The sequence below is a fragment of the Brachionichthys hirsutus genome, chromosome 2 (genome assembly GCF_040956055.1).
Source record: "Brachionichthys hirsutus isolate HB-005 chromosome 2, CSIRO-AGI_Bhir_v1, whole genome shotgun sequence".
In the NCBI taxonomy this organism is placed as follows: domain Eukaryota; kingdom Metazoa; phylum Chordata; class Actinopteri; order Lophiiformes; family Brachionichthyidae; genus Brachionichthys; species Brachionichthys hirsutus.
Window position 1 is genome coordinate 7,585,017 of NC_090898.1, and position 23,921 is coordinate 7,608,937.

Sequence of the window (23,921 nt, forward strand, 5' to 3'; positions counted from 1 at the left end):
ACCTGGAAACGAAGTCTAGTCTGCAGGTCGCTGCGTTTTATAGATCATAGACGAAGACACTGTGTGTGTGCGCGCGCGTGTGTCCGTGCGTAAAAGGAATTTGATAAATGATAATTAAATGCGCTATAAAATGATACATGGATGATCGGTCCGGATGTAGTGCCTGATGCATATGCATGTCTGAGTGTCTGTGTGGGCGTGTGAGTGTGTGTGTGTGAGTGTGTGTGTGTGTGTGTGTGTGTGTGTGTGTGTGTGCGTGCGTGAGAGAGAGAGTAGATTAAAAAATCAGTAGTTATAAACGCCACTGCGCTCCCTTTCTCGGTTCTCTCTGTTTAGCTTCTTGAGCTTCATGCGCCGGTTTTGGAACCAGATCTTGACCTGTCTGTCGGTCAGGTTGATACTCCGGCTGATCTCCAGGCGGCGCTCCCGAGAAAGATACATGTTGAACAAGAACTCCTTCTCCAGCTCCAGCGTCTGGTGCTTTGTGTACGGACAGCGTTTCTTCCTTCCACTTTTGGCTTGTAACCAGTTTCCCGTTGCCTTTTCCGCGGATGAATCATCTACCAGGGAAAGAGAAGGACAACAATGAGCACCTGTGAACAAAGCGCAGCTTTATAACATCCATCAATTCACTGGATGTGGAGGAACACACCCGTATCTCAAATGCACTTGCGATACCGTTAATCTGAACAACAATTAGTATCTGATGAAGGAGCTTTACCTCGCCGAGGACTCTCTGCGTCTCTTCCTTCAACAAAAATGAGCGAACCCACCTTCTGCTCCAACTCCTACTGTTCGCAAATTGCTTTTGTGTATGATGTACAGCGGCGCTATAATTAGATCAAATCAAACTAGGGTGTAAGCACTTCTTTTGTCTATGTTGGACCTCAGACTCCCATAAAAGTTTATTACCTCTGCACACCGGAGCCAAATGAGAAAAGAAAAAAAAATGCAAGGGTTCATTCCGAATCAAAAGAGTATCCGTAGCAAAATAGCAGATGCAAATAATCTAAAGACAAAGAAAGAAAACATGTCTGTGATGGCAGCGAAAATCACACAGCCGCACATGTTAAACTAATTTCTTGATTAGGTTGTGGGCTCTGGGGAATAACGCTGCTGCCACACGAACACACGCACGCAGACGCACAACTAGCGACATGCGGGTTACATTATCTTAATGTGAACGCTCAGTGTGTGGCCCGCATTTAAATAATTACAAAAACATTTAATCCACTAGTGTGGGGTGAACACGACACACAAGCATAGAGACACGTCGAGACACACAAAAATAGCCTTCAATTAAATTAGAATAAAATGACACAAGCCTCTTTGTTGCCATGAGCTGCTAAAACCATAAATAACACAACACATCAAAGATAAAGAAATATTGCAGAGGGACGTGCAGATGAGAGTGGCGAAATTAATTAGAATAATCAAAATAAGGATAATCATAATTATTATAAGATGTCTTGATGATAAATTCATGCAAAAAAAATCAGTCAATTAAAACGAAGCACTGTTTGTATTATCAGTGTAAAATAAATACGCAGTAAAATGCGCAGTGACGGAAAAACGCATGTATAGAAAAACAATGCTTCTGAAATGTAACACAGAACCCTGAGGGGTTTCAATGAGACAGGACACCACAGAAAAACGTTTTCAGCGGTGGAGCAAAACCGAACCGTTTCATGCTGGCTTTATATTTGAATTGTGTGGTGCAAGGGCGCAGCTAAAAACGGATGCGTCTCGCTCTCTAAATGAGCCATGTAAGAGAGAGAAGCTGAAGAAAGAGTGAGGAAAGAGAGGGAGAGAGAGGGGGAGAGAGATATGTATATATCAATGAATGCCCATCTCACATTTATGGAAAGGTGTTAAATGCCGCGGGCACCACAGCCCCTGCTGGGCTGCCAAATTCTCATACAGCCCACGTGACTGTTACTAAACATAGGCTGGCACAACCGGGTGGCGGTGCAATTACACACAATTACAAACACTGTGTGTGTGTGTGTGTGTGTGTGTGTGTGTGTGTGTGTACGTGTGTGTGTGTGTGTGCGTGTGTGTGTGTGTGTGTGTGTGTGTGTGTGTGTGTGTGTGTGTGCGTGTGTTTATTATGGAGAGGGAGGAGGATGCGCATGGTAGTAAAATACCTTGACATTCCTGGTCCGAGTTGTCCGAACAGCTGTCACTCTTGGCCTTCTCGTCCTTCCCGTCGTTTCTGTCTCTGTCCGTCTCCTGCGCAGATCTGCAGCAACTTATTGTGGCTTCTGAAGCTGACTCAGCAGAGGCCGATAAGTGGGTCAGAGAGAAGCTGGAGGGGAAATGCTGGTCATCCTGCAGAGGCCTGCCTCCGTTAGGTACGGGGTTAAACACCTGGACACAACCCCTGGACGGGGCAGTTGGCTCAGGCCTGGAGCTATTGTCGCTCAGCCGGATGTAAGACACCGCCTCTGTCGTTTGTGTCCCCTTATTGCCCACTTCCTGATGGAGGCAACAAAACGCCTCCTCTTTGACGTTACCTGCTGGATATGGACAGGGTTGTAAACACTGAGCAACAGGTTGTTCGAGTCTACTGGTTTTGGAGCCTGGAGTCCACGCGGCCAGATGTGTGGAGAGGTAGGGCGCATCCTGGAAGCCGCTGAGCCGCAAGGCGCCTGGAGCCTCGTCTGCTTTGGAGAGTGGAGATGGTCGAATCTTCCCACTGTTCCTCATCACGGTACATCCGTACTCTGCAGCTGCTGCGTGGATGTACATTCTGGGGTTGCTGGAATAACTCTCACCCCTGAAGGAAGATGGTCCTCCCATTAAAGAATCCACCAGGAAGTTACCAGACGTAATGTTATTCGGACATGACATATTTTTTTTTTGCTTTTGCATAAGTGGTGTTACCCACTGGACTGAACGGGTCTCTCTAGTAAGGATATTACGATGCTGACATCTTTTGGAAGGGGGTGCAAAAAAAAAAAATCACTAACACAATTATGGATGCTGGGAGACATGTCATGTGATTTTCAGACCAATAGCGACGTGGAAGTGGCCTTGATGCTCCAGACCGACGTGACGTCAGAACGGTCAAGTTGGGAAGCCTGGGGGCTTTTCGGTGGAGCAAGACCACCACCTAGCGGCCGCAGCGGGTCACAACAGTCCGACACCAGAGGGAACAAAGGACGGCAGCAGCAGCAGAGTTTTTTTTTAATACACTTCTTAACGTGGCTTTAGTGTGTTCTAATTCACTTTAATTTCTGCTTTGAATGAGTGAGTGATTTATTTATAGTCCTTCCGCTGGTTCTGCATCGTGGATTTTTCATTAAACAAAGTTTAGGCTCTTTTTGTTTGTTTTCATCGATTTTGTGTTCCTGTTGCACCGATTTAGGAAGAGGTAAGTTTACGGAGGTGTTGTGTAAAAAAATATATCAGATGAGCAGAGCAGATTTCTCAAGAATGTTTATCCAAAAATCCATCAAACGCCGCGGGCTTGCACGTTTTACGCCGTAGCTTTAAAGTAGCTGCAAAAATGCAGATTTTGCTTCTTTAAGAAATAAGTTTCCTCTTATATAAAACACGCCATGCATTAATTCAAATCAAAGATCCTTTACATCACTCTGTTTATTTTATTTTAACCTTCATGTTATTTAATTGTAATGTTTATTCATATGATTCAACCAGTAGTAGAACAGACATTTCGTTAAAATGCAAGATATAAGTAAATGAATCAAGACCAGACTGGTTCGCGACGCATGTGGTTGTTCGATGTTTTCTAAATAGTAAACAGACTGCGGAATTTGTATGCAAGATGGCGTGCCTTGAAGGGCTTTACTATTCATTGTTGTGGTGTAAAGGAGGACTGCGGTACTGCGTCAAGCGCAATGTTTCCTATTTTTCTTGATGCTCACAAAACAAAATAAAAAAATGATTGCATTCCTGAGATGTGAAGAATCCTCTTTTCCGTTCTGGATCTGTCTTATTTCTGCGAATATCGATTAATATACTTGAACGTACTTGCGAGTTATGTAGGCTGGGTGTGGGCCACAAAAGCTGGCCTGTGAATTAACTCTTATCTCAAAATGATCTGCATCAAATGACGCACAGCGCGTCCTTTATTTAAAATAATACATTGTATTCAATGTCCATGCTTCTGAGTTACTTTTTCAATTGTTTATTTATGTATTTAGTAAAATAAGTCAAAAACAACTACGTATACAAATACTGTGTTACAGCCTCATCGGATACTTTGGGTAATAAGTTTGGCCTGCTACTACGACATATGAGTATGACTAAATAAGAACATTGCGATCCTCATAGTCACCGAGAATGAATGCATGTCTGCACACAACTGCACGAACGAATGAGAGCGTGTTATATTATAGACATAGAATAGAAAATATATATATTATTATATGTATAATAATATATATTTTATTAGTGTGATGATTTCTGTTAGAACAACCGAGTTGGCTTCTATAGCTCACGTGGCATACATATTTTTTCTTTCTATTTTTGTGTGTCTGTTCACGTCCGTGTTTTGTGTACTGCAGACACGACACTTTACTACATTCCTCAGGTCCCAATAAATCGTCAAGAATTAAAGTTAATACTGACAAAAGGTTAACAGTTAAATCCGTTTAGTCGCTGTTTAATCGCCCAACATCAGAAAACGAGGCTTATCTTATAATAATTATATAAACTCTAACACTGTTTTTCTTAAATGGTCATTTCCAGACTGTTATTGTGAACTGACTAAAAATCAGCTTTTTGATAGGCCGATTTAAATAATTGAACTGATGTTTGCAGAAAATGAATTGGCCGTCTCATCAGCATGGCGACCAAAAGCATCTCAATCATCCCAGGACTCCAGACAACGGAGGCATGCGTTTGGCCGCTTTAAAACGCTCGCCGTGCTCGTGTCATCCAGTTTGGTCAGATCCAGACGCGCACGCGCCTGCGTCTGTCTGTGTGTTCAGTCCAGACTCATTATCAAAGACAAGGGCAAGATATAGCAACCAGTGTGTGTGTCTCCGAATGCATTGAATGTATTTGCACATTAATGGTAATTTGACTGTATACTGAATGTACGCAAAATAAATATTCTAAATAACTGGCATCCAGTGTTATTCTGTACCTTTATTAAATAACTGAGATCAATCAAAGACCCTGATCGTTAAATGTTGGATGCCTATTCTGATACTGTGGCTTTTATCTGCTATTAGGCTAATTGAAGATCAGAAATCAGAAACGTTTAAACTGACACGTTTAACACCTACAGCCTGAGGTAAGCCATTCGTTTTATCCTGGTGCATAACAATGGTATGTAGGTTATCGTAAATATAGGGGGAAGGACGGTTAAAAATATGACATTTTTGTTGCAAAAGTGCAGCTTAGCCAGCCTGACTCCTAAAAATTCACAGACAGATAACAGTGAAGCACATTATAATATACTCAATCTTTATTTATTCATCTCACATATTATATACGATGGAGGCACAGATTAACCACACGCACACACACGACCGTATGATACTTACGCTCCTCGTCTAGAGGCTAATTTAGACGCATCCTATAACGCACACAAAATTTGAAGGAGCAGATAGAAAGGATGTCGCAGAACCGAAATTGTGGCTCAGAAGAACGCACTATATATGCAGCAGCTATTATGATGTCATTTCCCTGAAATGTTAGCAGGAGCAGTAAATTTCTCTACCTTTTTTTTGTTGCAGACGTGACACTTTGGCGTCAACACGGACCTGACAGGCCCATAGAAGACTGCATCGATGCTTCACACCGAGCAGTGCGGAAACAAACAAATTTCACCTATTTGAAATCTGATCTGTCACTGCATGCAATAACATTGTTCACTTACTTGAACAAGTTCCAACCACACACTATTCTGACACCGGGCGGGGAACTGGAAGTAAATGAAGCAAACAATTCTATTGCATTCAATGAATATTTCATTCATTTCTTCATTATAGAAGACAATAAAGTGCATCTGTTTTCATAAGTGGGTGCATTGTTTTGCAGATTAATATTTGTTCCACATTTGGAAAATTATTTATTTACATTCTTTGTAGCAAGAAATGTGAAAAATAAATCTACCAGCTGGAGGGGAGGACAGGGGCATGGCTAAAACAGCATTATCTGTAAAGTAAAAAGTTTTTTTGCTAACTAAAGCTTGAAGACTTCCTTCACACGTATACGCCGCTCGCTGACGTGGATCCCACCTCGGGCGCGCGCACGTCGAGTTGACTCCTGCTGTATTTTACCAAGGTCATTCAATTTTCATTTATTTGATAGGAAACCAGGAAGCTGCTCAAACAGGTATTGGTGTTGAAAAGTTGGAGACAGGCGGGATTAGATCGGGTTTCCTTATTGGACAAATCAGTTGACACTGAGACTAATTTACTCTTGGCAGCTACTTTGAAATATCTTTCCATTTGGATGTGAGAAGGATCTGCTTTGTGTCCTCCTTCGCGCTGATGTGCAGTGAACACGCTTGAATTTACGGCGTTAGACTAATGTAGATTCTTAATTAAAAACCCGAGTGGGAACTGGAATCAAAGTATTACGTCCAAATTATTACTATTGACGAGCACAACGAATACAAACCAGCCGCCATGCCCAATTTAAAATATGCAATAAATTACAGCTTAGTGGTTACAACAATAAACAGCGTCCTAAAATTGCGTTAATGTAAATGCAAGCGATTCTGAAAGTTATTTGGTTGCAGCAAATAGCGCGAGCTCGTTTTACAGCGGCGAACAGTTTTATGGCCCAATAGAACAGGATAGGTGGTGAGTAGTACAATGCAGTATAAAGCTATACCTATATCCCGCTCACTGTTGCATAAAGGAAAACGGAAAAAATGAAACACAAAACCATTACCAAATTATAACAAAACAAAAGTTACTATTAAATCCACGACAATATCTGGAAATGTGTTAAAAAACAAATAAATAAAAAAAGTCATTAATTCATTTATTTGCCGTTTTATTTGTAATACAATTAGAATACGTTTAATGTTATTCAGTAGGCCTAAATAAGGAACTCCTCATGAATATATAGACATATAAAATCCACATAAATATATCGACCGGCCAACGAGAAGAGGTTAGAATACAGCATTTAGTATAAACACTAGCTTTCTTAGATTTCTTTCCTGCTGTGCATAATAACTCTTTATTTATAGTCGACATGTATTCCTCAAATACAAACAATTATATATAAAGAAAAACATTTAGGCAAACTGCATGAAACGAATTATTTTTTATTTTATGTGGCTGGTAATTAATTCATTAATTACATTTTAAGGAAACCAGCATGTCGCCTGCTTCGTCTGCCGCCATTCTCCTGCTACACACACACCGAAGACTAAAACATGGCGAGAGCAGCATTTCCGCACAAGCGACTGTCGCTCTGTCGCAGAACGACTGACACAACGAGTCTGAAGTCAACGGGGCATTCATTTGAGGAAACGTTGTCGAAATCAGGACGAGACAGTAAGTCTTGATGCACTCAAATTACGCGTCATAGATCCCAGGGCCAAGGTTGGTGCAAGAGAGGAGCTCCTGCAGCCTTGATCCCCGCCAGCGTGCATCGCCTTTCCTTTGTTGGACCCCCCCCCCCCCCCCCCCCCCCCCCCCCATCTCTCTGACGAATGCAGAGTGACAATGTAGGAAAATACTTTTTTTTTTGTCTTTATTGACATTCAATTGATTTCAATCCTGACAAAAAACTTTGTAACCTCTGTTAGAATATGAACCTGTCTTCACAAAGCACCGTGTGCGCGGGTCTGTGTGGGTGCGCGCGCAATGTAAACATGTCGTCTATGAAAAATAAGAGGATATACCATTCAAAGATAGGAGATAATGATGCACACACCCACGCACGCACACACACACACACACACACACACACTTGGGGTTGTTTGTTTTTTGGGACGATATAGATATAGGTATAAACTTTATATAAGCTTTGTTTCAAAGGTTTCATGCGTGAAAACGTATACATTTTACAAGGACAATAAAGTGTATTTACTGGGTGTGCTAAAGCTGGCAAAGTTACCTGCTGTAGTTTAATGCGTGGGGTCAAAGTTGGTCTCTGTACACATTCCATTTTCTGTTCCCACTCAATCCCATTGGCTCATTCCGCCGCGGCGCACATTTCCGGGCTAAAGGGGGCTCCTTGATTCCACTTTATTGCAGCAGGTTAAAGGTGAGGGCCTTGACATTATTGAAGTTCAAAGACTACATTTAATTATAAAATCTAGATAATGCACATGTGCAATCATCATGTACATATGTTGTGGTGCACGAAAACACACACACACTCAAACGGTCACACAGGGGCTTGCGCGCACACAGACGTATAGAATAAAGGTTCATGGCAAGTAAAATTTCATCTCCCCTTGCTGTCTTATCTTCTAATTCTGAACACGTGCTCCAAACAGTCAATAGGAATTTATTTACATGTAGAAACGGGTCGAGGTCTGCGATTAACTCAGACAAATATATGTTATATCAACATTCAAAACTTCACGCGATGTTCAAACAAGTCAGAGTTTGTTGAAATCAAACTTACGTGTCGTCAGAACGCGCTACTCTGAAGAGGTTCGGCTCGGTTTTCCTGCGTTTTCCTGGATAGTTGTGGACATGACGGCTGCGTGCGCGCTAAAGGGCTTGCAGACTGCAAGGACCGAGTTCATGTCGAAACCTCTTGGCAAGTTTTTCTCTCCTATCGGACTTCCAGTCTTATTTGTTTACTATTTACTGCGGAAGTGAAGGCCATTGCCCCCCCCAACAGACGGTGCAATTAAGAGGGGAAAAAATAGCCATTTAGTGCCTCTCTCTTTATGGCAGCGTCTAGACGACAAGAGTGGGGATTCCATTTAGCTGGCACTAAAAGACGCTATAGTTCCATTCTTTCTAAATTCGTGTCTATCTTTGTTAAAAAATAAAATAAAATAAAAACTCTGAAAATCCCCCCAAAGATCCACGTTTTGTGTCCAGCGAAGCTCCACAGCAAAAGGTGTCAAGGTTTTAAACCCGTGAACAGTTGCTAAAATTATTTGACTCGGGATTAAGAAAATGTCGCGCCTGTCAAGAATGAACGCAAATCAGCAAAGGTGCGATGACAACACAAAGAGCACAACGCCGTTCGGTTTGTTGCCTATAATGTTTCTGTTTATTTTATATGTGTTATATTAATGATACACAAGCCAACAATCGTTTCCTCCTGCATGTCTGGAATCCAAAAGCACCAATGTTTCAATCAAATAATTTAAAGTGTTGGCATTAAAGCTGTTAAACTTGTATGGGCAGTGTACTAAAAAATAGCAGCAGGGATGGGGGGGGGGGGGGGGGATTTAATATACGCCTATTTACATTTACGAATGCTCATTACATAGGCTACTCTGTACAGCAAAGGGGGGGGGGGGGGGGGGGTACGTTCACAGATTGGACGTCACAGTTCTGAATAGCGAGAAATGTATCATATACATTTGCTAAAAAATTGTTCATACTCTGGTCGAGAAATAATTAGAGAATGATTTGGTATATACACAGACCAGAGGGGGGGGGGGGCTATAAGCGCGCAACAATGGCTTAAATTGTTACAGTTGATATTTTAACAACAAATATGTTTACAATATAATAAACACAACGGGAAATAGTGATAAATAGAGGACATTATGAAGAACAGCATAAATGATTATTCTGATCATGGAGACCTTTCTTGGGACCAGCTATAGAAATTCACCGCCGCCCGCAGGTCAATAAGAAAATGGCGACTTTATCCAGAGCAGGCCTACGTCTCCCACTGTCCGCTTTAACATTGCACTGTAGGTGGGATGGGCTCCGTCCGGATTATGCCCATGATTATAGAGCAGGCCTTAATGTCACTGACCAAGACTGCACATCTGCTCACAATAAGGGGTTTCCAGAGAAGTACTGCAGGCGATCTCTGCTCAGCTTCTTCTCTTTCATTCTTCGATTCTGAAACCAAATTTTAACCTGGCGGTCGGTGAGGTTTAGCATTCGGGAGAGCTGAAGCCTTTTCTCTTTGTTGATGTAAACGTTAAAGAAGAATTCCCGCTCCAGCTCCCGAATCTGAAACTTGGAATAAGGACACCTCTTCTTTCTTGTACGAGGAGTGCCTGAAGGAAAAAAAATAGATATATATTTTTTTATTTTATTTTATTGTTAATTCGCGAGAAACATTCACAATGTAAATATAAATTAACAGTAGATATCAATATACAAAGACTTCTAATAATTAGTGACTGCATTTCAGTCAATAATCATGATGAATATCAGCTGAGGCAGATCAGATTGTCCATAAAGATTGTTAGCCTCGATATCTTAATCCCTTGGAGCAAAAATAATATAAATTTACAGCCTCTAAGTACGTGTTTATCTGTTATAAAAAACAAAACAACAAAAGTATTTGAGCACATTATGTGCAACACATTCCTCTGGAGCTGAACTAACTATTTACACAATCTTTTGGCAGTGACTTGAAATGTCTGTAACCGCCTGGGCTGACACGATGGTCCTAAAACGTCTTATCAAACAGGTGGCAAGGGAAATATATTCTTTTATGGGTTTTTTCTGTGGTAGAGGGGCAAAATACAGAATTCAACCTGTACCCTGTCTGGGCAAATATAATGTGCACAAGGTTCAACACCATGCGGATCTGTGTGCTACAATAACAGACATTTCATAGTCATAGTCCCTCAAGTTTGTGAGAGTGCATGCAAAGCATCAGAAAATATCAGCAAAGGAAGTAATAGATAGATAGATAGATAGATAGATAGATAGATAGATAGATAGATAGATAGATAGATAGATAGATAGATAGACAGACAGACAGACAGACAGACAGACAGACAGACAGACAGACAGACAGACAGACAGATAGATAGATAGATAGATAGATAGATAGATAGATAGATAGATAGATAGATAGATAGATAGATAGATAGATAGATAGATAGATAGCTATTGTGTATAATATTTTGCGCAAGATGTCGTTTGCGAGCAAACCAGTGCTAAAATAAAATTCACAAGACGCCAAAAGCAATGTTCTACCCAATTGGGTTTTACTCTCGGCGAGAAAATCTCTTAAAATGCTCAACGCAAGTTCATGATCAAAGTTAACATTTGTCACAATAGCTCTCTCTTAAAAAATTTCACAGACTCCTCACCATCGTGGCGTCTCCGTATAACATCCCCCTTTTTTTCCCAAAGCGCTTTCCCATCGTAAAAATTCTTCTCGGTGCAAGAAAGAGCTTTGTAGGGTTATAATAAAATCCTTCGAATGCTTATAAAACTCCACATAAAATCTGACCGACAAACACCGGGCTGGTCCCCTTAACCTTCCCCCCGTTTTACAGCGTCGGTATACCTACTCGCGTGGTTGCTTTTGCTGGCGCTGCCGTCCTTGGTTGCTGCGGAGGAAGACGTGCATGAGCCTGAATTTGTATGTTCCTCCTCGTCTTCGGCGTCCTTTTCCTGCTCCGCAGCTCCGGCTCCGGAGGCTGTGGACTCCTGCCGCTGCTCCTGCCGCTGCTGCTGGGACTCGCTTTCCTGCTTCCCCCCCTCGCCCTTTTGTAAACAATTGTCTGACTGATTGTCCGTGCTGCTGCAGTACGCGGTCTCAAAAAAGCGGTCGAAGCCTTGAGGGAGGACGCTGTTTTTCCCCACACCGGAGTAGAAACCCGTGGACGGATGAGTGGAGCCCGGGTGGGTGTGATGGTGATGGTGGTGGCTGTATACGCTTTCGTTCTTCATCAGCATTTCTGTCATGGTGGATGGAGGAAGGCAGTCCCTATGCACCAGGTCTTCTCCCGAGTAGCACGATGCGTAATTGCTTCTGTGGTGCCATTTGCTCGCCGGGTCCAAGCCGTATGAAACTTCGCGTACCGGCTGGACTTGAGACAGATTTGTGGAATAAGGGTAGCTGATTTGCCGGGACGGGGCCTGTGGAAGAAACGAGGAGACGGCAGAAAACTCGGGGACGTAGTAGGTGCAGCTCGGGAGGTAGATGTTGGACGCGCAGCCCGTCCTGTCCCCAAACTCGGATGTCCGGTCTTTGCGCGTCTGTGAGCAGAAGTTCCCCAAATTCACCGAGTTAAACATCTTTGTCTCTATCGTATACTCCGTGTATAGATGTCGATGTTTTGGATACGAGCTGCAGCAGAGGGGGGGAATTTGGGAAGGCGAGATGACGCGCAATCCGTCTAAGTCGCCCCGCAGACACGTGATCGAAAGTAGATATTGTCATATATCAATTTGGAAGAGTTGCATGTGAAGGAGTGGTTGCTTAGCCAAGATATCCGAGGTTCACGCGAACACTTTCCTCAAGCGGCACAGTGAACGCAGCAACAGATTCCTTTTTGCATTCTTATTGCATACATTTGTGCTGTGTGTGTTTATGTTTATGGGATGGATGGTGGTAGGCTGGCTAAACAGCCACGGATCCTTAAACAGACACAGCACAAACTCCAGTTTTCACTCACTGACATATTTCATAGTGTTGTCGAGTTTTACACGTCATTATCGCTATTATTAACGCAAAAATACCAGTTATTATTATTATTATTATTATTATTATCATAAAGAACTGTACATATACCATATATACCAATTACTATTCCTATCACACAAAACTGATGCATTCGTGTTTATCATATTTGAAATAATATAATGAGGAATTCTGATCCAGCAGTAGAGAGAGAGATCAGCATGAAGAATGCGCTATATGTCAGTAATGTCGCCCAAATATGGAATAAGGCGGTGATTCCATGTGTCGTTTCCCTGTTTAATAAAACTTTAGCATGCCGCAGTGAATGACTTTCAGTGTTTGTCTGCAAATCAACGCAGTGTTGCGTGAATATGCAGTGACTTTGTATTATTAACAATGATGATATACAGTTTGGTCCATGTCATTTGTTTTCTTTCTTTTTTTCTCTTTTTTACCAAGTAGACGGCTCTGCGACAACTTTGTCGGCTGTAAGGATGTCTTATAATGACGCTGAACCACTGGACATGAAATGCAGAGTGCACCCCGTGTCAGCATCGGACCACTCATGAGCCCCTTTGACTTTGGACCATGACAATGTCCATATGAGGACAGCCGCGCAATTCAAGACCCAGGATCCTGGAGCTCCTTGCAGCTGGTATCCTGATGGACTGCGCGTCTTTCATTGTGAGACTCAAGAAAAACCCCTGTTGATATCAAATTAAATTCAGAAAACGTGTTTTACTCTCCTTGGACTCAGTATTATTCCACCTTAGAGTGGTTAATGACAGCTGCGCCCAGAACGCATGTGCCAGCACTTCTCCGCAAATGCTCATTGATATGTTGGGATACTGTGTCTCCTGGGACTCACTATAGTCGATCAAATTAAAAGGTTTGGGTTATAAGATGCAAAGCAATGCAACAATTAGTCTTCCTGTAAGCGGCCACTCAGAGTGGGCCTATCCAGCGGAATAAATGTATCCTGCTTCTCCCTCTAAAATTAAATAACTCCCAGCTGATGTTGCGGGCAGGAATGATTATTTCATTTCCCACTGGAATGCCAACATTTATCTGTGGGTGACTGCTAAAAAGAGACGTATCCTCCCACCTTTTTTAATAAACTATAATAAATGAATGGTTTAGAGAAAAGATGCGCCTGTGTGCGCTTCCCTGCAATATTGTAAACTTTTAATTGTACTATTGAGGCCCACTTGGAATCTTTATAGACTGATACAAAGGTGAAATAAATATTATGGGCCATTGTTTATGATTAGACTAGATACTAAATGTTGCAAACGTATCTTGAATTATTATCCAATATACCAATAACACAATCACAGTCGCTTATGGGACACACGTGTTGTTTTAAAATAATTGAAAATAAAGTTAGTGATTTCTACCAGCAAGAACAAAACAGCGTCATCATCAGACGTCAGTGCTGGAAAAGAGAATCCAATGCAGGGGTATTTGTGGGGGGAAAAAGGTGGCATTGGCATTAGTTTGTTTACTACCCTATAGACAAAAGGTTGCCTCACATGATACATCCTGCATCCAAGTACAAAGAAAGCAGACAGCTGTCCAGACACAGCACTTGAATTTGACCACTGAAATCCTCTCTACCTCCACCATAAAACTCAGAATGGCTGCGGTGACGCCGAAGCCCTTTGTTCTATAGAAATAAGAGGAATTTGGATTGCAGTTAGTAGATATTACGCAACTTAAAAAAGAAAACAACACCAGCAATGCATTTTCAGAAACTAATGTTCGAGTGTGTATTTATAGTAAATGCAGTAATTATTTGTGAATGAAAAACTTCAGTCGTTCGTCATTTAGGTAGGGCTGAGTATTCCAGTGAAATGTATCCGAAGTTACCGTCTTTTTTTAAAGTAACGGATGTGGCTGGGAAACAAAGGTTTATGTTATTGTTTTAGACATAAATCTCGACACATGATTCAGCATCAGTGCTATTGCATGAGAATAAAAATACTTCTACATCAAATTATCATTGTTCATTTTAAAAGTATGAAATGCATTAATTATATGCTTTATTATTATTATTATTATTATTATTATTATTCCAAAGATAAAACGGATAAATTGAACACAAAGTAGAATGTATCTTTTATATGTCAACATTACTTTGATTGCATGCCTAATATAAACTGTAGAGCAATAAATAAAATAAAAAAATATTTGTTTCTGCAGTTTAAAACAGAACCAAAGCAGATAGTCCGAAACAATATTGTCAAATAATTCCATCTTCATTATATTTTCAATGACGCGTATTAACGCGTTTTTTTTACGCGATAGTATTAATAAATGATACGCTAATAAAATACACCAATAAAATTCAAAAGCGAGGAGTTCGGAATAAGAAGAAAAATAATGCAAAGTTCCACAGGTTACATGTTGCACAAAAGATGCTCAGGAGTTCAGAACAAATGAGGGGAATCTCTTCCGGATTATTATCATTTGTCATAATCTGGTCCAATGTGATCAATCTACATTAATCTATTGACAATAACCTCGTTCCAGTGGTTTAAACACTGTCTATCCCCGTTTTGGTTCCCTCGGACCATCAGTCAGAGAATAAGGTTTATCGTGTGTTTAATTTCCCTGCGTGGACGACTATTCCACGAGCAGTAGGACCCAGGAAGCTTTTATTTGGTTGCACCAAAGGAGAAGGCTGTACATATGCAGAGTTTAGGGGATTGTATAGGAGTTTCCATGGCCCCCACTTATTCTATCTCGAAAGAGAATCCACAGCGACAAATACTACTGCAAAAAAATATTTAAAAAAAAGATACAGGAGGTATTTTAAGTAATACTGAAAATATTCCGTCGAATGTTCCGATGACAAAATGGGGAAACATTTGCCATTCGTTGCTTAAATATCACTGCAGCACTATCTTTACGACGTCATCTGTGGAACTGAAGTTAACTATTGCTATACCTAGTAATGGTTAACCTATCGGTGTCACACCGCTGGTTAGCAGATTGTGTCAAACTGACTCTCCTCAGTATTGTTTTGGATCACGACGATAAATCCTGCGCCAAATGATACAACACTCAAGGCAGTCCAAAAGACTAACACGCGCGCGCAATGTGCACGGTTAGTTGGAGTCAAGGCGAAGTGTGAGAAGCCTTTGTAATCATGTTACTGTCCCCCCATGGCCTAGATACGTTTAATTGGATGTAAGTCGGGCAGTTAAACTTGGCTGTATGAGCTGTGAACAGTTTCAAGCAACACTTAAGACCCACCCACCCCTCTTTTCCCCCTTTTTTTCTGCCTTTCTCTCTCTCTTTTTTTTTTACAGAGTTTCCAGTGAATGCAATATAGCGTGAAACCCTTGTGGTGGCAACAAGGGCTTAGCCAACAAGATAAGGATGTGTGCTCCTGTTAGCAATCTCCAGAGTGTCTTTCTCTTCCAACCACCAGGATATAAAGCTTCCACGGCATTGTGTTAACTTCTTTATTAGAAGAAGACTGTTAAATGATTTCAGATCTCAAGAAATGTCTAAATAACAACGAAAAATCTTGACGAGGGGATCGACAGACTCTGAAGTTTGTCTACCATCGAGCAAAGGCCTCTAAAAATAAGCACGTGTTTGGTATTTTTGCTGCCGGGCATCCCTTCACGCTTAATACAATTACATAACGTTAAATAAAGAGGGTTTTTATTTGTCCAACGAGCTTGAGGGTTTTGTTTAACGCGCACATGTGACAGACCACGCTGTATATTTAAAGGTTATTTTAAGCAGCCAGTTTTTTTTATTTTCTCAATCACGTGTAGTAAAATTGTAATAGGGATAGAATGTGAAGTGTTTTTAAATCAAATCAGGGTGGCTCAAAAAGTATAAATGAAGAGTTTGTTTTTTGACAAATTGTGCAAAATATTGCAAATATATTTTCTTGACTTCCATGTATTATACTTATTTTTACACATTAAGAAATAATTAATATTATATTTTATTTTGTACAAGAGACTTGTGTTTTATTATTGTTTAGTAAAACACCGCTGTAAAGAAATTCAGAGTTTATGTGGTTGCAGGTGGACAATCAGATGAAATATTTTTCGTGCAGGCACCGCCGATGGTGGACGTCAATGCATACTTGACCACTGACTGTATTTTGGACTAAACTGTGCCCTGCATAATTAATTTCCATACGAAATATTTGAGGAAAAATGTCTCGTTTGTGAGGCAGCGTGAAATCCGTAAACCAGTTTATGAAAGAACACGCGATTGAGAAACAGGCATGGAATAATAATAAATATAACTGCGAAGACAGATTCCATTCATACTCCGCTGGCAAAGGATTATTTCAAAACACGGAAACTAAGAAGCGGAAAAGATGCTATACGACGGCCTAAAGAAGAGCGAGCAATATAAACATTAAAAAAGTGATTGGACTTGGAAATGCAATTTCATTTTCTATTAATTCTGAAATCGAAAAATATTTCTCATTTCTTGCTAGAGGAAGCCGTTCTAAAGCATTCGGGCTGTTCCAAGGCAGCAATGAAAAATGTTGACTGAAAAACAAATTGATAAGATAGCACATTTCAGAAAACATAGGGCCATAAAGAACTCATTCCAAATCATGTCAAAATCAATAATAACATATAAGAGTTCTGAAAGGAGCGATGCGATATAGATCTTTCGTGTTAACCGTTCTACCTATCTCTTCTTTCTCTTATTACATTAACACACTCACCCTGCATGCACTCGAGTCAGTGCGACTCACTGACTCGAGTCGCACACACACGCACGCGCGCGCACACACATCTCACTCTTTAGTATAGGAATAGCATTGCTTTCTAATTCTCCAGCCAGCTTCGTGCCATAAACGGCAGAGGGGTGGCGGGGGATGCAGACGACATGCCATACAAGTTCTCTGCGAAGGGCACTGCGACGCTCCAGTGACCTTTGGGACGCGGAGACAGGCCGCCATAAACAGATTTAGCCAGTCTCAAAGTCAAAAGTGTTGTAAAGGCCCGCAGAGCCAAATGAGATTTCATCATGTTTTACAATCTGAATGTGAGCTGCCGTGGAATGGCGACAGTTTCACTTTTTTTTTTATTCCTTATCATATGCAATATGATTTCTCCTGAACGATAATATGCAAACCAGGGTCATGTTTAGCTTTAGGGGAGAGCGGGTTGCAGGTAAGCTACAGTGCTATTTTTACTGGTTTGCAGGAGGTTACAGCCCCTAAAAACGTTACAAATACAAGTCCTACAAGTCAGTTGACTTTATTGAATAAAGAGATATACCATGAACTGGAGGAGTGGCAATCTCCAAAGAACTTTAACAAAGCAATAATTATTTGTTACAAGCTAAATTATGGATAGAAATGCAGGAATGAATAGACGCAGACATGTCTGCAGAGACACGTCTGGAAAAAGAACCAACCGATATGGTTTAAAGTTCAAGTTGCCTCTGCATGTTCACAAATCGAGGCACATGCACGCTATGTTACACAACAAATAATCTCCAGGGTTTTATCACTTAACGAGCCTGCAGACACAAACCTCATGCTCACACAATTGCGTTTTAGTAACACATGTGATCCAAGCATCACTCACTGCTGTGAATTCCTTAAATCAGTTTCCTCACATTTATATTAACAAATTGTTAATTCCTCCTTGCTGCTAATTTCAGAACGATTATCCCGTCCTCCACAACACCAGATGCATATAAAGCGAAGTAATTGAACATGGTGCAATTTGATTTTTACAACTGATGTTTAGGTTTAAAATGCGCGCACACGGGGCCAGAGCCACCGAGGTCCTTCTGAAGTTTTGTGGACACAAGCATTGGCTGAGGTTTGAACAGGTTTCTGAGCCTGAGCGCATTTTTGCATTTATTATTCTCATATAAGCAATTTATCAAAGCAACACAACAAAACAGAAGACATTTTATCTCTCTTCGTGGTCAACGGCGCGTTTTATAGGCGACAAAGACTGCAGAGTTGTTATCATTGATGTCCTCGAGATGATCAGATTCAATACAGCCATACACCATGAGTCGTGGTTATTATCATACTGCAGCACACACTTATATATGCTGTGATGCTTTTTATGTGCAGTTCCTGTGATTTAGAACGTATACCAGGACGTAGATGGAGGCTGTCATCAGTGGGCAGAGGGTAAACATCAAAACATTACACCTGCATAAACGCATGGAAATATTCAAATGCAGATTCTGTCCTCTGAAAAATACGCGCAATATCCAGACTGGTATCGAACTGAAAGGATTCCTCAAATCCCGTTAACGAAAAGTGTAAATGTACATGCATGTTTCAGCACACAAACGTCAAACTGTCTCTGTTTGATGCATACCAAATAAAGAAAGTACACGATTTGATTGTAATTTTTCCATATAAGTTCAGAACTATAACGTATTAATTTGATGCAAACAAATTAAAGTATATGGAGCCTCAGCGGGTAAGGTGGGAACTTCATATGCTTTTATTTTGGTGAACATAACGGCGACGCAACACACATTTATTGATTTAAATATGTATATTAATTGGGAAATATCCAAGCCGATCGTTTAATAATGAGCTCGTCTATCTGTAATTGTGATGTGAGAAACTAAATCTGGAAGGTTTAAAGTATCGAACGTGAACAGGAATAGATCACTGATCGTCATGCAGTTTCCACGCTTTACGATGATAGGATTCTGCACCGCGCTGCATTGCGTTATACTTTTCTACCAGTAGGGAGAGCTTCGTAGAGATGAGCTCATTCCAGAGACCTGCATGCGTCTTGTATAGGTATCATCCAACGATCTGTGATATACGATATGTGTGTGTATACAGAAAACATTTCTTGCTCACCTCTGGGACGAAATGCCGCACCCTCCCTTCATTCATCACATCTCTGAATCACATCGCAACAGGAACGCACCTTAAGATGTACACACTCACCTTTCCCTCAGGGTTTCTATCATTTATAAAGAAAGTTTATCATGGTCTTCTGCTGTTTTGATCATGTGCGTATTCAGTAAATATCTAATTTAGTCTCTTTTTATATACGTTTATAGATTTTGTATTTTACCATTAACATCTCACAAATATACAAGTTGATAAACAGAGATATTGTTTATCAGCTTTAGTTGACATTGATCAAGTCTAATTTAAGGGGAATCTGCAAAAAACTGTTAAACCAACGTGACTGCAGATGGATGCATTTGTGTTTTTGCCAAACGTGAATATGCATATTATATATCCCATCGTGCGTCGGACGGGGTATAGAATATGCATCTGGCCGCCATTTTGCAAGGACATCTATCATAGTTTCCTATTGTCTCTGAGCGGCCATGCAAGCTGCATGAGGACCAACATATGTGGGCTCTTATTGATCCTAGTTTACAACATGAACAATTATGCGCCAACATTACACCCCCGCAAATGCTTCCAAATGTCACAGATCTTGACTTCAGTGCGGGAGTGAACACGTGGATGTTTAAACTGTGTTAGAGGTGAATTCTAATAAAATAATCCCATAAGAAAGCAGAGCATTCAAGACTCAGGGAACACCAATAAACGTTTCAATATTCTGTTTATTGAAGACCTTACGCATGTACATTCATATTATTGTTACTTTAACAAGACAACGTAGCAATCCTTACAAGTGCATAGAAGGAAAGTAATGCAATGAGGGACGAAATAAAAGAACGATAAATGACGAACAACTTTTACACATGAAGCAGGGTTTCTTTAAATGTCACGTGTCTGAGATGGCAGTTCTGAAGTTCATTTTGGCAGTATAATACAATAAGTATACATTTCCAACTCTTACAATCATATGGAATGCGCTATTGTACAAGACGATCAACAAAATAAAGCACTATTACATATAGCGATAGGAGATCCTCAAATAGGATGCAAATAGTAACATGTGACATTTCATTTTATAAAGTTATACAGGAGTACAAGGAATGGGAAAGGGACAACACTGCATGAGCACGAAGAGAAAGTACATTAAAAGGCCCTCTGTCCTTTCTCATAATAATAATAATAATAATACTGTTTCAAAAACGTTTACGTGTTGTTTTCTTTGAATTTGCTCAGAAAAAATTTATAAAAAGTTGACTGTCTCGCAATATTATTTAAAGCAATTTCACATTAACAACATGCTGCAAATACATTTCACTGCTATAGCTTACTCGTTATACACGACAAATGATTTACTGCATTCTCCCCGAATCACGGGAGTACAAACAGGTCGATGAGTAACTTTCCTAAATTTCTATATATTTTTCTACATATTCCCTTCCGTTTTGGAGCATACTTTTCTTAAATGTTCTTTCGGATAAAACTAAAAACTAAAAAAACTAAAAACAAACTTAACACTAAATTGGTGTAGAAATATTTTTGTACTGCTGAATATTTACTGCTGAATGCAGTTTTTACCTGACACAATCTGGAATTGAAATTTAAATAGCAGCTCGGAAACCGTGTTTAAAAGGTCATCTAAAAACAATAAACTCGCACAGGTTTCTATGGATGTTATTGTTTTTGACAAGTTGACTGGCAATAAAATGAAGAAAATACCTTTAGAAACTCGTTAGCGCATAGCCATTGCAAATAAATGTTCAACGCGAGATCGATGTGGAACGCGCTGCGGTCTCCCTCTCCCCACGCAGACTCTGCAGACTTCCTGCCCGTGACCGTGAACGTGCCAGGAACGCGTGGTGGAAAGTAGACTAAAGAAAGAAGATAAGACGATCTCCCTTCAAAGCAGGACGCATTTATGACGTTAGATTCTTCTTTATCAGGTTTTAACGTCATATACATTATTGGGATGTGGATCCACGTTTTTGACTGTACTGCTGTTTTTAGAGAGATACATAGATTTGAAGGTCTTTTTTTGTGTGGCCCGGCTCCCTCCTCATTAGACCCATTATAAAGGAATAAAGGAGGCGGGAGGGGGGGGGGGGGGAGCTGTCATGTGCCATCCCAGAAGGAGCCGATAGATTTGACGAAATACATTTAGGCCGTGTACTATTCCCTGAATTAATCATCAAAACACCCCAAAAAGCATAAAAAATATATCGTGCGATTACACCAAACATGAGCCTCGACAGATAGAAAATAGCTTCGACATTTGATCTTGCGTATCGGCCGCACATGTGAGGAAAAATAAAATCCGAAATAATATTGTAATTACCTGCAATGTAAAAGATGGCTAGATGAGCGCATGCATTGAGAGAAGACCGAAGGGAGCAGAAGGCTGGGCTTTTACTGCCTGTATCGATTCACCTTCTGCCGCATCTCTAAAAGTAGGCCAGAGCCTGCTCCCTCAGCATGAGTCTCTTCTTCTTCATCCTGCGGTTCTGGAACCAGATCTTGACTTGTTGGTCGCTGAGGTTCAGACGGTCGGAGAGCTCCCTCCGCCGCTGCCTGGTGATGAACTCGTTCATCATGAATTCACCTTCGAGCTCAGCTAGCTGAAGTTTGGAATAGGGTTTGCGCTTCTTTCTGGTCCGAGTGTGCATCGGGTACCACGGGGCAGCTGGAGGAGAGGGAGAAGAGGGCATGCATGCATTAGTCATCACGGTTGCAAAAATCACGGTCACCTCCAGGGGTACGAGGAGTCCCTCGTGCACGGGCATCGCACACACACACACACACACACACCTCAAAAATAATAAAATATTTGGAACGATCACCTCCAGTTCAATTGTTCCACCACCAGGTTCCAATATAATCAATCACGATTCTTTTCTCATTTTCACCCCACCCCCACCCGCCTCCGCAGGGACCACCAGTAACAGCGGGTTTTGTCACACAACTTTTATTGTTGCAGTTAAAGTAGCGTTCTGAGATAATTAAGACGCAGCGCGTACAAATACCCCGACCCCTACTTATTTGCCCGTTTCTGAGCGTGTTAAATGGCTCTTGAGTGCACAGCGACAGATATTAATTCTGTTTACGAGTCATTAAAATGAAAACTCTGTGTCTATTAGACGCAGTCAACCAAATCGCCTCGCGTATTTTTAAATACTGCCAGGCAGGCAAAAAAAAAACAAGCCACTCGAAAAACTGGGATGGAGACGGAATGGCGGAGCCGCGCTCTATCATTCAAAACCTGGATGACGACGTCGTTCGGTGAGATTATCTGGAACTGTGGACACCACATGGCGACTGAGGCATTTTAGGGCAACCCCTAGCGGCGTTTACGCACCACGCATGCATCCTGCAGGCTAAATGCACGAGCTGCAAGCTGTGCATCAAGATAACAAGCTCGACATGACTGGGTATTCTTTCAAGGGTAGCCCATGCGTAAAGGTATTAAATAATCTCAGTAAGATTAAACCAAAAGCCACTCACCTCCGCCTGTGGCCATGTTACTTGATTGGTTTCCCGGTGACAGCAGCGTCTGTGCGTCGCTGGATGGAGGCTTGCCTTCGTTGAGCAGAGACGAGCTGGAGTCGGACTCCATCGACTGACAGGACGGCGGGTCTTGCGTCAGCTGTTCGGTCCCATAGTCATATTTGGAAAAGGCGACATTGCTGCCAATTCCAGTGAGCATCGCGTGATCAGACGTCAACGACGACGTGTCTCTCGCCCTGTCCTCTCGTTTCAGGCTGCTGCCACCTGAACATGTCTCTCTGTTCCCGTTCCCGTTGCTATAATAACATTTACCGTCTTCTGGTCTTGCAATTTCACACGATCGATTGAAAGAAGGGTTGATAGACACCGGGCTGCTAAAGTAGGGCTGAGAGTATCCATTGCACGGCTCCGAAGGATTCCACGGGAGGGAGCAAACATTGTCCCTTCTCGGGTAGGAGAGAGACTGCAGCCCCGACAGTTGTCCCCCCGAGGCTCTAAAATTCGGAAAGTAAAACGTGTCTCCAGTGTGGATGTTTACCAAAGGTCCCACAAACCCTGGATTAAGGAGATTATGCTCGCCCATTTCCGCGGGCCCGACCAACAGCTTCTAGTTTATTGCAATCTGACATTTAACATAGTTAAACCTGGAGGGGCGCCTGATTGGTCATCTCCAAACCACGTGGCCACGATAAGTTCTGCTACAAACGGTACCACCCACTCGGTCCTTCGCAGACAAAACAAAGCATTAACTTCTGTATTAGAGGTTTATATGCTTTTTAAAAAATACTATAAACCTTTTATTAAAATGTAGACTCGTGCTTTCCCTCACTCGGAGTCACGCCGAGTCCAAAAGGAGCGCAGGCTGCTTCTCCCTTTTACACTCGTGGAACTGTCCATCGCCTCGTTTAATGTCTTTATAAGATGGCAAAAGTTTTTTTTAATGCTATTCCTTGTGAAAACAAAATTTCGTGAAGGATGACGTCTTGTTTTCTAGCAAATTATGGTTGAATTCTGTGTCACATAAAGCTGTGATGTCCCTATTTTACAAGCTTATTTTAAGAAGAGACTG

The 23,921-nt window shown here is 41.4% G+C and overlaps 3 protein-coding genes across 3 annotated transcripts; all 3 read right to left on the reverse strand.

The window, feature by feature from the left end:
* Positions 1 to 285: 285 nt before the first annotated feature.
* On the reverse strand, positions 286 to 2,996 carry hoxc10a (homeobox C10a). Its single transcript, XM_068748666.1, is given in 3 exon segments — positions 286 to 560; positions 2,148 to 2,858; positions 2,861 to 2,996. Coding segments are annotated over 3 exon segments (1,122 nt in total).
* A 6,915-nt stretch (positions 2,997 to 9,911) lies between these two features.
* On the reverse strand, positions 9,912 to 12,273 carry hoxc11a (homeobox C11a). Its single transcript, XM_068746819.1, is given in 3 exon segments — positions 9,912 to 10,144; positions 11,399 to 12,158; positions 12,160 to 12,273. Coding segments are annotated over 3 exon segments (1,107 nt in total).
* A 9,519-nt stretch (positions 12,274 to 21,792) lies between these two features.
* Positions 21,793 to 23,435, reverse strand: hoxc12a (homeobox C12a). The gene is made up of 2 exons (XM_068749656.1): positions 22,850 to 23,435; positions 21,793 to 22,031 (listed from the first exon to the last, which is right to left on the reverse strand). Exons 1-2 carry the CDS (start codon positions 23,433 to 23,435, stop codon positions 21,793 to 21,795), a joined length of 825 nt encoding a protein of 274 aa, XP_068605757.1.
* Between the last annotated feature and the right edge of the window lie 486 nt (positions 23,436 to 23,921).